This window comes from Mus musculus, chromosome 17, assembly GCF_000001635.26.
Source record: "Mus musculus strain C57BL/6J chromosome 17, GRCm38.p6 C57BL/6J".
NCBI lineage: Eukaryota > Metazoa > Chordata > Mammalia > Rodentia > Muridae > Mus > Mus musculus.
This window is the reverse complement of record NC_000083.6, coordinates 47,811,524-47,822,642: the sequence shown is the minus strand read 5'-3', so window position 1 is coordinate 47,822,642 and position 11,119 is coordinate 47,811,524. Positions and strand designations below refer to the sequence as shown.

The following is an 11,119-nucleotide window of genomic DNA, read 5'->3' as shown; positions in this document are numbered from 1 at the left end:
GCTTATAAGAAGGCATTATGTAGGGGCTGGAGAGATGGTTCAGTGGTTAAGAACACTGACTGCTCTTCCAGAGGACCTGGGTTTAAATCCCAGAACCCACATCAAAGTTCACACTTGTCTTTAACTCCAAGATCTGAACCCCTCACACAGACATAAATGCAGACAAAGCACCAATGCACATAAAAACAAATAAATAAATATATAAATAAATAAATAAATAAAATTTAAAGTGATTATGTGGGTGTAAAAGATTATTTTCCAGTCCCTCAGTCCCCAGCCTTTGCCTCCTCTCTGTCCTGAATCCAGTTCAAAATCTCAAATTGGTTCCACTGCTGAGATTTGCTAGTTGTGTGGCCTTGGGAAACTTACCGTCCCTCTCTGGAACTTTGGTTTCCTTATCAGTTAAAATAAGATAGTGACCCAGGCATGATGGTGTACACCAGTAATCCCAGCACCTGGGAAGGGGAAGCAGGAGGGGTGAGGGACTTGAATAGGATCTTTGTCAGCTACAGAGTCTGTTTGAGTCTAGCTTTGGCTACAAAAGATCCAATGGGGGAAAAAAGAAAGTTTTATAAAGAGGGTTCCATGAGAAGACAATTAGCAAGTGACCAGCCAGCACACAGTGAGTGTCCAGCCCCCTTTGTCTCTCCGAGCACCGAGGCCTCCTGTAAAATTTAAATCCACAAGGCAGCCTAGAGAGGTCAGGTCTCTAGGGCTCAGCTAAGGGCTGGAAAATCCCTATGTTTGTAGGAGGCACTCAGCAGCCAGGGTCCCAGACTTCCTGTAACCCCCTTCTAGTCCCCATACCAGCATAACACACATAGACCCTCACCTCCTGAGACAAGTGCCAAATTGCTCAATTGAGCATCCTCTGAATGAGATCTACAAAGGAGCTAAGGATTTGGGGGAACCCACAGGCTCAGCTTCCTAAAATTGGTTGCTTAGGCTGGGAGGGTAACTGGCCTTCCTGGAGGTCTCTTACCCACCAGCCCGGACCCATCCCCCATCACCCAGGAGCCCCTCCGCACTGTCAGCCCGCAACAGCAGGGTCGGACTCTGTAGGGCTGAAGGCAAGAAGCAGAAAATAAGGGGCTGCTGTGTGGGGCCCTTGAGTCCAGAGCCAAGAATACATCTCCAAACAGATGTTCCCAATAAGTCACCCACAGCACCAAGGGCGAAAACAGCTGGGGGTTTGGCAGAAGCCAAGGTGAAGGTTAACCGATTCGCTGCCGTCTTAAGCATCCCCAGCCAACTGTGTCTCCCCTACTCCACTGTAGCCTAAATCCCAGAGCCTAAAATAAGAGATTTCATGTGGGTAAGGAAATGGGGTCTCCCCCACCCCCGCTTTGTACCTCTAGTTTTGGGTTTGGTTTTTCTGGAATGAGCACTGCTATAGGAGTTGGGAACTGAGCCTCAGCCTGCCCCTGTCCCATAGTGTCACTGTGGGCTACTCATTCCTGCTTTCTGGGCCTCAGTTTCTCCATGTAAAGAAGAGACATCTGCCTGCGCCCCCCCCCTCCCCCAGAGGTGCATCTAGGAATGAAGTAGGCAGGATTCAAACGGATCACTAGAGGATCCTCATTGCCTCTTCATCTCTCCAGGCCAGCCTCAAGGGAACCCCCAAGGCTGCACCCCACTACTGCCAAATGGCTCCAGCCACGACCACCTCTCAGAACCGGGCAGTGCAGGGCATGCGGGGAACGGTGCTCTGGGCGGGTCCAAGGCCCACCGGAAGTTGCAGACGCATCCATCTCTGGGCAGCCAGGCTGGAAGGAAAAGCAGAGGCAGCGCCCGGTCAGCCTCACAGGTCCCTCTCCAGGCACAGGAAGGTAAGGCCCCTGCTGTCCGCATCCACAGACAGACAGCATCACCAACTTGCTGCTTAAGAAATGCACAACTCAGTGGAACAGCACTTAGGAGCCTGAGGCTGGAGAGTCAAGGCCATCGTGAGCTAAATAACAAGACCCTGTCGCAAAGCAATAACAAGAAACCAGGTGTGGCGGCGCACGCAGCTATAATCCCAGCACTCACGAGGCCCAAGCAGAATTGCCACGACCCGAGTTTGCTCCCTGGTACCCACGGGGTGGGAAAAGAGTTCTAACTCCAATAAGTTGTCCTCTGACCTCCACATATATGTGGGATGGTGTCTTAGCAGTTCAATAGCTGAAACAAAAACACCATGACTAAAAAGCACGTTGGGGAAGAAAAGGTTTATTTGGCTTACACTTCCAGATCACAGCCCATCATCAAAGGAAGTCAGGACAGGAACCCAAGCAATGCAGGCTCCTGGAGGCAGGAGCTGACGCAGAGGCCATGGAGGAGTGCTGCTTGCTGGTCTGCTTCGCATGACTTGCTCAGCCAGCTTTTTTATAGAACTCAGGACCACCAGCCCAGGGGTGGCCCCACCCACAATGGGCGGGACCCTTCCCCATTCTCCACTAATTGAGAAAATACCCTACAACTGGATCTCATGGAGGCATTTCCCCAACTGAGGCTCCTTCCTCTCTGATGACTCTGGCTTGTGTCAAATTGACACACAAACCAGCCAGTACATGTGTATAGAAAGGTAGGCCTCCAGCCCCAGTGAATCATTCAGGGACCATGGGGAAAAAACCGCTAGAGGCGAAGCAGAAGCTAAGGTGAAAGGTAACGGAGAAGACTCAGTGTGAGCCTGGACCCCTTGGACCTTGCTATCCCATTCCACTTAGTAAACCATGCAAAGTTCGTCTGGGCTGATCCAGAGTAAGCTACCTTATTTCCAGAATCAGAAATTTTCCACAAGGGGGTTGTGGGGTGTGTGCTTAACATGTGATGGCTTTCTATCCCCAGAACCAAAAATAAAAAATAAAAAATAAATGTTTTTGGAGTGGACAACCTAAAGTTTAGTCAAAGTGATAGGAGAGAATAGAATGGTGTAGGAGTAGTGGGGGGGAAGGGTGAAGGTGGGGGGCTAGGGGTGGGGGAGGGAGGAAGTGGAGGTGGCAGGGGGTGTATGGTGGGAGTGGTGGGGACAAAGTACAGCAAGGGAGGCCAGAAGTTCTCACATCCGACACCCAGCTGCTGTTCTAACAACACAGAGCCTCCTCCAGCTGCCCAGGTCAGTTTTGCCCAGGTATACTGGCACAGCAAAGAACTATCAGATCTCAGCCTTTTTCATGTTGGGAGACCCTGGCCTAGCATCCTGAAAGCAGGATTCAGTGTGGCATTTGTGTTGTTGTTGTTGTTGCTGTCGTCATCGTTGTTAAGATTTACTTATTCTGCCGGGCGGTGATGGCACACACCTTTAATCCCAGCACTTGGGAAGCAGAGGCAGGCGGATTTCTGAGTTCGAGACCAGCCTGGTCTACAGAGTGAGTGAGTTCCAGGACAGCCAGGGCTATACAGAGAAACCCTGTTTCGAAAAACAAAAAACAAACAAACAAAAAAGATTTACTTATTCTATTATTGTGTATGAGAGTTTTTGCCTGCACATATGTATGTACACCACGTGTGTGCCTGTTATCCTCAGAGGCCAGAAGAGTGTATCCGATCCCCTGGAACTGGAGTTAACAAATGGTTGAGAGCTACCATGTGGGAGCTGGGAATTGAACTGAATGGAATGAAACCCAGGTCCTCTGCAAGAAACAGAAATTCTTCTAACCACAGAGCCATCTCCATAAGGCTCCTGCCCTGCCCCCTCCCCAACACACACACACACACACACACACACACACACACACACACACACACGCGCGCGCGCGCGCGCGCGCGTGCGCGCGCGCACAGGTGTGCATTTGTTAAGGCATTCTGTAACCTTCTCACCCCTGGGGGTAGATTCTGCCAGAAGTATTTTATGACAGGTAGTCATTCATATAACTTGCCCTAGGGGTGGGGAAGTGGCTAGGTTAGGTGGTAGACCGCTTGTCTAGTGTGTTCAAGGCCCTAGGTTCAAGTCCCGTGGTACATGAAAATAAATAATAATAACTCCTGTGCATTCTGGGCATTTGCTGTATGCTAGGGGCCTAGCCTGTGTCCCCCCCCCCCCCGCCCCCTTCAGCTCTCATGAAGAAGGCACATGTGACCATGTGACAAGGACAGGCACAGAGATTGCATCAGCACGGGAACACCCACACCAGCCCAGAAGGCTGCAGAGGGGTTGTGGAGTCTACAGGGTGAGGTAGGGAATGAAAACATGGAAGTGTCAGGTAATGGGTGTGAGGTTATTGGGCAGGTAAACTGAGACTCCAGGCACGTAGGGACTCCTAATTAATTAGGGAACGCCTAATTAACTATGCCCAACTATGTTGTGGGATACAAAGATGGCCTACCTACACACCCGGATGGTTGGGATAGACTGAGGGTTTTAAATACAGCAGTGATTTACATCATCTGCATTTGAAGAGAACTACCGTATCCATGCTGGGCATGAATTGAAGACCAGGCATCCACAGAGGATGCTGGATAGCATTAATCAGCAAAGGGCAGTTCCGTTGGGGAGGGATGGGCGCTCTGTTCCCCGGCCTAGCCCCCAGGGAGGCTTACTGCCCAGGACTCGGGTGAGAACTATAGCTCACCAATTCAACTGAACGTCTACCATGCTCACTTTGTGTAGCCCGAGCTGGCCTCAAATTCTCTGTGTAGCCAACAGTGACTTTGAACTCCTGATCATCTTGCTTCTACCTATTATGAGCTAGGATTACCAACATGCAGAACTACAACATATACACAGGGCTGGGGTAGAACTCTGTTCTTTGTGCATGCTCTGACCGAGCCGCATCCTGTTCTGGGGACTTGTGACACATCTGTGAACGTAACAGACCAAGGGCCTGGCAAAGTATGGGATGCCCATCAGCCAAAAGCCTGTGGCATGGTGGGAGGTGACAGAGCCAGGAAGACAGAGGCGTGCAGGAGAGTGGGGTGTACCAGGGTGAGGAGAGGTTCTGTTTTCTACTGGGCAAGAGGAGTGGAGAACAGAGAGTGAGAACTCTCCAGGCAGAGAGTGGCACCAGTTTGGCCAAGGTTCAGCCAGTCTGGGCAGGGCAAGGTAGAAGGCGCTCAGGACTAGTCAGGAAAAGTGAGGTCTCTGGGCCTGAGGACCACCGAGAACCTAAGTTTTTCCCCTGTCGGGGTTGGGTTAGTGATGACTCTGAGCAAAACATGATCTGATATGCAGCCTCTCTATTTGTATTTTTTCAGCCTCTGGTGTTTTGTTTTGTTTTGTTTTCCAAGACAGGGTTTCTCTGTGTAGCCCTGGCTGTCCTGGAACTCACTTTGTAGACCAGGCTGGCCTCGAACTCAGAAATCCTCCTGCCTCTGCCTCCCGAGTGCTGGGATTAAAGGCATGTGCCACCACTGCCCGGCTCAGCCTCTATTTTTAAAGGCTCCTTCCTACCTGTGGGATAGACGACAGGTTGGTGAGGTACAGCCAAAGAGCAAGTGTGGGGAGTTCAATGTGTGAGGGATAAGCAGAATTCTGGATTATATATTCTTTAAAAAAAAAAAAAAAACTCATTATGCCAGGCAGTGGTGTCCCATGCCTTTAATCCCAGCACTCCGGAGGCAGAGGGAGGTGGATTTCTGAGTTCGAGGCCAGCCTGGTCTACAGAGTAAGTTCCAGGACAGCCAGAGCTATACAGAGAAACCCTGTCTCAAAAAAAAACCAAAAAGATTTATTTATTTATTTATTTATCTATTTATTTATTTATTTATTTATTTATTTATTTATTTATTTTATATGAGTATACCATAGCTGTCTTCTGACACCCCAGAAGAGGACATCCAATCCCATTACAGATGGTTGTGAGCCACCATGTGGTTGGTGGGAATTGAACTCAGGACCCCTGGAAGAGCAGTCAGTGCTCTTAACCTCTGAGCCTCCTCTCCAGGCCCCGGATTATATAATCTTGTTTATTTGTTCTGTTTTTATTTTGAGACAGGCTTCATGTCCCCAGTCTGACCTCAAGCTCACTCTGTAGCTCAGGATGACCTTGAACCTGCCGACCCTCTTGCTTCTGCCTCCCAAACACAGGGATTGCATGCGTGCCACCATCATCCCCAGTTTCTACGGCACTGAAGATCCAACCCAGGGCTTCCTGCCTGCTAGGCAATCACTATATTAACTGAGCCACATTCCTGGCCTTTTGGATATATCTTTAAGTGGCTAATCTCTGTGCCTCAGTTTCCTCCCCTGTAGAATGGGGCTAATTAACAGCCCACATCATAGAGCTGTTACCGGAGGCTTAGATGAGTTTACTTCTTATACAGCACTTATAACCGTGCTTGGACCATCTCTTCACTCACATGCCTGTAAACAGACAGCGGCTAAGAGCAGGCTCTCCTGATGTAGACGGCCTGGGCATGCCCACTAGCCTCATCTGTTTCTCATGCAATGGGGACTAAGGGAGCGAAGTGAAACTGCAGGTGCTTGGCAGCTCTATTGGGCTGTTGTTACTGGGGCTCCCTGGCTCCAGCCTCTTACTCTCCTGTCCACTGCCCACAGATTGCTGCGTCCACTGCATACTGTCCTGTCTATTCTGTGAGTTCCTGACGCTCTGTAACATCCTCCTGGACTGCGCCACCTGTGGCTCCTGCAGCTCTGAGGACTCCTGCCTCTGCTGCTGCTGCTGTGGGTCCGGCGAGTGCGCGGACTGTGACCTGCCCTGCGACCTGGACTGCGGCATCGTGGATGCCTGCTGCGAGTCCGCAGACTGCTTGGAGATATGCATGGAGTGCTGTGGACTCTGTTTCTCCTCCTGATGCCATGGGGTGGCCCCAGAGCTACCGCACAAAGCTTGACGCCTCCCCTGACCCCGGGCCGCCCCCTCAGAATCCCAACCCAGATGTGAGAAGGTGGGACGCTCAGAGGGGCCACCTCAGCCACCGAACAGGTCTGCTTTCAGACGCGTAGCCTGGTCCCCTCCACGGGTGACCAGGAACACGGCATCTAGAGCCTGGTAGGACAGAACCAGTTAGCTGCCATAACTCAGAACACTGTGAACGGTAGGGGAGGGGCCAGGAGTGGGAGGGGCCAGGAATGGGAGGCCCGTGTCCTTCTCTACCTCTGCTCCAGGTGCCTGCCTCCCTCAGCGCTTACCCCAGCTTTGAGGACAGAAAATGTGAAAAGGCCTCTGCCCCGCCCACTGCCAGGCCCCCACTCTCCTCCCCAGCTCATTTCCTGGGCTCTTGTGGGGGGCCTAACCCATAGAGTGACCCAAGAGGATGGGGTTTCGGGTGGGGGTGGGTGGGAGGGGCGCAATATGGAAAAGACTGGAAGGGGGTAGAGGGAGGGTCTGTTCGATTCATTACTGTAAATAAAGACATCCGTTCAAGCTCCATCTCCCCAGGACTCTTTACAAAGTCTACACACATAAATGCTCGAAAGCAACCCTGCCCTCTGCCCCCCCCCGCGCCCCCTCCCCCCCACAGCACCTTGTGTGGGGCCAAAATGGGCTGGTAGGTAAAACATTTGCCACCCTCTGGCTTTGATGGAATCTACATAAAAACTGGATGCAGGAACCTGTGTCTGTCATTCGGGTGCTACTACAGCAAGATGGGAAGCAGACAGGAGAGTCTCTGGGAGCTTGATGGCCAGCTCTCACACAAGAAACTCCAACAAGATGAGATGACCCTGAGGTTGTCCTGTGACCTGCTCATGAACCCTACACACATGTGTGAGTATGCACACGTGTGCACACACACACATGGACATGCGGGCGCACACGGTATCCGTGCATACATAGCCTATGTTGCTATCTTGGGCTCTCTTTTTCTTCTGCTTTCTTCTCTCTTCCTGCAATGATGGAAAAGGAGAGACCCACGCCTCCACCCGTTCCTGCTGCCCACCTGCTGACAGCCAAGTCCAGCAAGGGAAGAGTTAACCTTGGCACAATGTAATTAGCAACAGATGTGTTCAGGCTTTGATTAATTAATCTCCTGCCGCCGACTGCAGCTTCTCCCAAGCTTCCCTATGGAGTTGCTCCAAGGCTCCGGCTGACCCTGTGTCAGCTGCAGAGGAATGCCTAGGAAGGGGTCTCTCCAGGCCTGCACACCCTGACTTGTACCTAAGATTCTGGGGGCTGGGGGCAGATGTGCCTTGAACAAGGGTCATATTCCATGGCTCAAGTCCTTTTGCCCGGTTGCCAGAGGCTGGGAAAGAAGAAGGCCATGTCAGGACCACAGGAGCCTCAGAGGTCATGGGTCTAGCGACCCATTCAGGCGAAATGGCTACCACTGCCTGGCTCTGCCTCTCCAGTGCTGGGATTAAAGGCGTGTGCCAGCATATGCCGCTTCTTTTTGTTTTCGGTTTTTCAACAAAGAGTGTGAGGTAGTTGGCAGACTGTTGCACTTTGGTCTCAGTAACAGCAGGACTGAGGCAGAGCCACTGGTTCTGTGGATAGGTGGCTCCCAAATGGGTGACTTGGCATATCATATCCATTACGTGAACGCGCGGTCTCTGAAGAATGGTCCAGAAATCAGAGGTGGCTGTAATGGCCCATGTGTGGTCCTACGCTCTGGAGGCTGAGCTAGGGTGTGAGTAAGACCATGTTGCGGGTAGAGACTCTGAACGTGGCATCCCTGTGCCAGTGAGCGTTCAGCTCAGCTCATCAGAAACATGTGCAGGGCTTTTGGTTCAGCCCCGGGCAGCCTCAGATCTCCCTCAGTTGGGCTGAGAGCTGAGAGGAGTCGGCCGCCAGGGGAGAGGAGATGGGGAAGGGCTCTGACCCATTCTGGCCCAGGTGGGCAGGAAGCCCCTTCTGGCCCCCCTCTCAGCTCACACACGCTGGCAGAGGCAGGAAGAGGCACCTCAGCAGTCCAAACACTGGTTTCCTGTTGGGTGGCTCCAGGCTGTTTTCTTTAGGATAGTTGCTGAATCCCCAGCCAGCGCAGGATGGGGGCAGGACACAGGAAGGATTTAGTCAGGCCCAGCACACACATATACACACACATACACACACCTCACACATACACACATTCCACATAGTCACGTGGTAGCCTCCTATTCTACTTTCCAGAGCCTAGACTCAGCTGCAGAGGTCAGGGTCCAGCCTGCATCCTAATACCTGCTTGGCCTCCCGCCCTTCCCCTTTCCGGGGAACCTCATCCCCTCCAGAAAACTGACGGTTACTGCCCCAAACCACATTCTCCTCAACTATACCAGAAAGCACCCAGGAAAGCCCTGGCTGGGTGCCTCCTTCTCTTTCCCATAATCCTCTGGTGGCACCTACTATTGCTTACAGCTGGACAGAGCTTGGTGACAGCCCTCTGGCTGGGTGTGGTTCACAGAATAAGGCCCTTCCCCTCTCTGGGCCTTGGGCATCCTTTGAACACTGAAGTTTGGGAACTCTGGAGGTCTGATGGCTGGAGTCAGGGAGCCCCTGCCCCTGCTTTTCTGTGAGCAGTGCCCCGGCCATCCTCATCCAGGACACTTGTTGTGAGATCCCCTCACTCCTGAGCTGTCCACACACCAAGGTGGCCACTGTCACACGTGGAAGTGAGGAGCCCGAGAGAAGCATCCCTGGCCTGAACCTATGGGACCTTGCATTGAGGCTCTGAGAGCTGCCACACTGGAGGCAGAGGCAGAGGCTGCTGGTGGGTGCTCAGCCATGCCTTCAGCCTGTCTCATGTTAACCAGCACTTCTCATTCTTGACCCAAAGCCGGGCACATGGAACTTCAGAACACCACCACTGGCTCCAGAGCTACTGAAGGGGATAGCTTGAGCAGACATAACCTATTTGCAACCATGTCCTGGGCTCTCTGCCAGTAGTGGACTTGGGATGGTCTCTGAGGCCATCAGGGCTGCTGCAAACCCATATTGCTGGGGGTAGAGGGGCAGCAGAACTCCACTGTAGCTAGGGAAGGTCACAGCAGGAGCTTTGGGGACAGAGACATAGGAAGACTGAGCACGTTCCTGAACGCTGGCTTTCCCCGGGGAGAGGAGGGTCGCAATCTGGGATGACACCCACACCACAGTACCTCAGTGGCTTTGCCACCCTGTCCCAACCACCTCTCATCCCACAATACCTACCACCTCTAAACCTGCTTTTGGGGCATAACATGGCCATAACAGCAGAGGGGTAGGAACTAGGTGTGTGCCAGGGGACGGGGTGTGTTCACACACCAGCAGCCCACAGTCTCAGCTGGTACCCTGAGAAGTCCTCTAACATGGATAAGAACAGAGCAATTCACTCAGCTTATGTTTCAGGCCTAGTGCTGTGCTGATCCTGAAAGGCTGTGATTGGCTAGGTCGAAGTCACGTGACATGGGTGGGCTCCAGGATCAGGTTGGACTACCATGGCTGACCAACCCTGTTAGGTGGGGTTGTTGGACTTGAGTAAAACGCAGCACAGGAAGGGTGTATGCCTTCAACAACCCTGGGCTTGGAGGAAATGGCGCCTCTCTCTTAGGCCCCATAGGATGGAGGTTAGAGTAAGGGCCGACAGAGGAGAGAGGCTCTAAGACAGACAGACCGGGGGGGGGGGGGGGGGCGACAAGGAGGGAGCAAGAGGGGGGGGAGAGAGAGAGAGAGAATGAACAGAACCCATGGAACTAAGACCCCAAGGGCATTTTCTCCATTCCCAGACTGCTCTGGGGTATGGTTTGTCATGGGTCCTTGTTCTGGTATTGACCAGGTGACAGGGGAGACAGATAGTGGAGGATTATCCCTCCCATTATGCCTTCTAACTGAGACCCTCCATGGCTCAACCACAGGAACAACAACCATCTGATGGGAAAGAAATACCAGATCGCTTCTCGGCCTTTTGGCTAAGATCAAGTGTAAAAAAGAAATACCAGGACATAGAGCAGACGCAAGCATGAGGTGAGCTAAAGAAAGGGAAGAGGTGGCCCACAGGCAAAGAGACAGACACAAGACAAACAAAGAAAAGAGTCGGGGCAGTGTTTGAGAAGGAAGAGTAAGAATCTAGACACCTGGAGAGGAGCGTTCTATGGAGACCCGGCCTTGGCTCCTCCCAAGGTCACCCATCGTGAGCTGTGGGGGCAGAGCTGCCCCTCAGCCTGGGACCCTCCCAGACACGGAGCTGAGTGTCGCAGAACTGGGCAGCTTAGCGTTAATTAGAGGCCCTGGCTAATGGCTCGGAAGATTGGCCAGTTCCAGAGACGCTGATGAATAGAGACCTCGGT

At 52.4% G+C, this 11,119-nt stretch overlaps 1 protein-coding gene across 8 annotated transcripts in view; it reads left to right on the top strand.

Annotated features, from left to right (window-relative positions):
• The window catches only part of Mdfi (MyoD family inhibitor), a 19,364-nt gene extending 12,049 nt beyond the window's left edge, over positions 1-7,315 (top strand). For 4 of the 8 annotated variants that reach the window (NM_001109973.2, NM_010783.3, NM_001276391.1 and 1 more), the window contains 2 exons: positions 1,602-1,829; positions 6,479-7,315. In NM_001109973.2, coding sequence (NP_001103443.1) covers positions 1,602-1,829; positions 6,479-6,735 — 485 coding nt within the window. In that variant the 3' untranslated portion in view covers positions 6,736-7,315. Of the gene's footprint in view, positions 1-1,601; positions 2,853-6,478 lie in introns of those variants that run through there. The other 4 variants (XM_006523744.4, XM_006523743.4, XM_006523742.2 and 1 more) reach the window with 3 other exon arrangements.
• Positions 7,316-11,119: the final 3,804 nt, after the last annotated feature.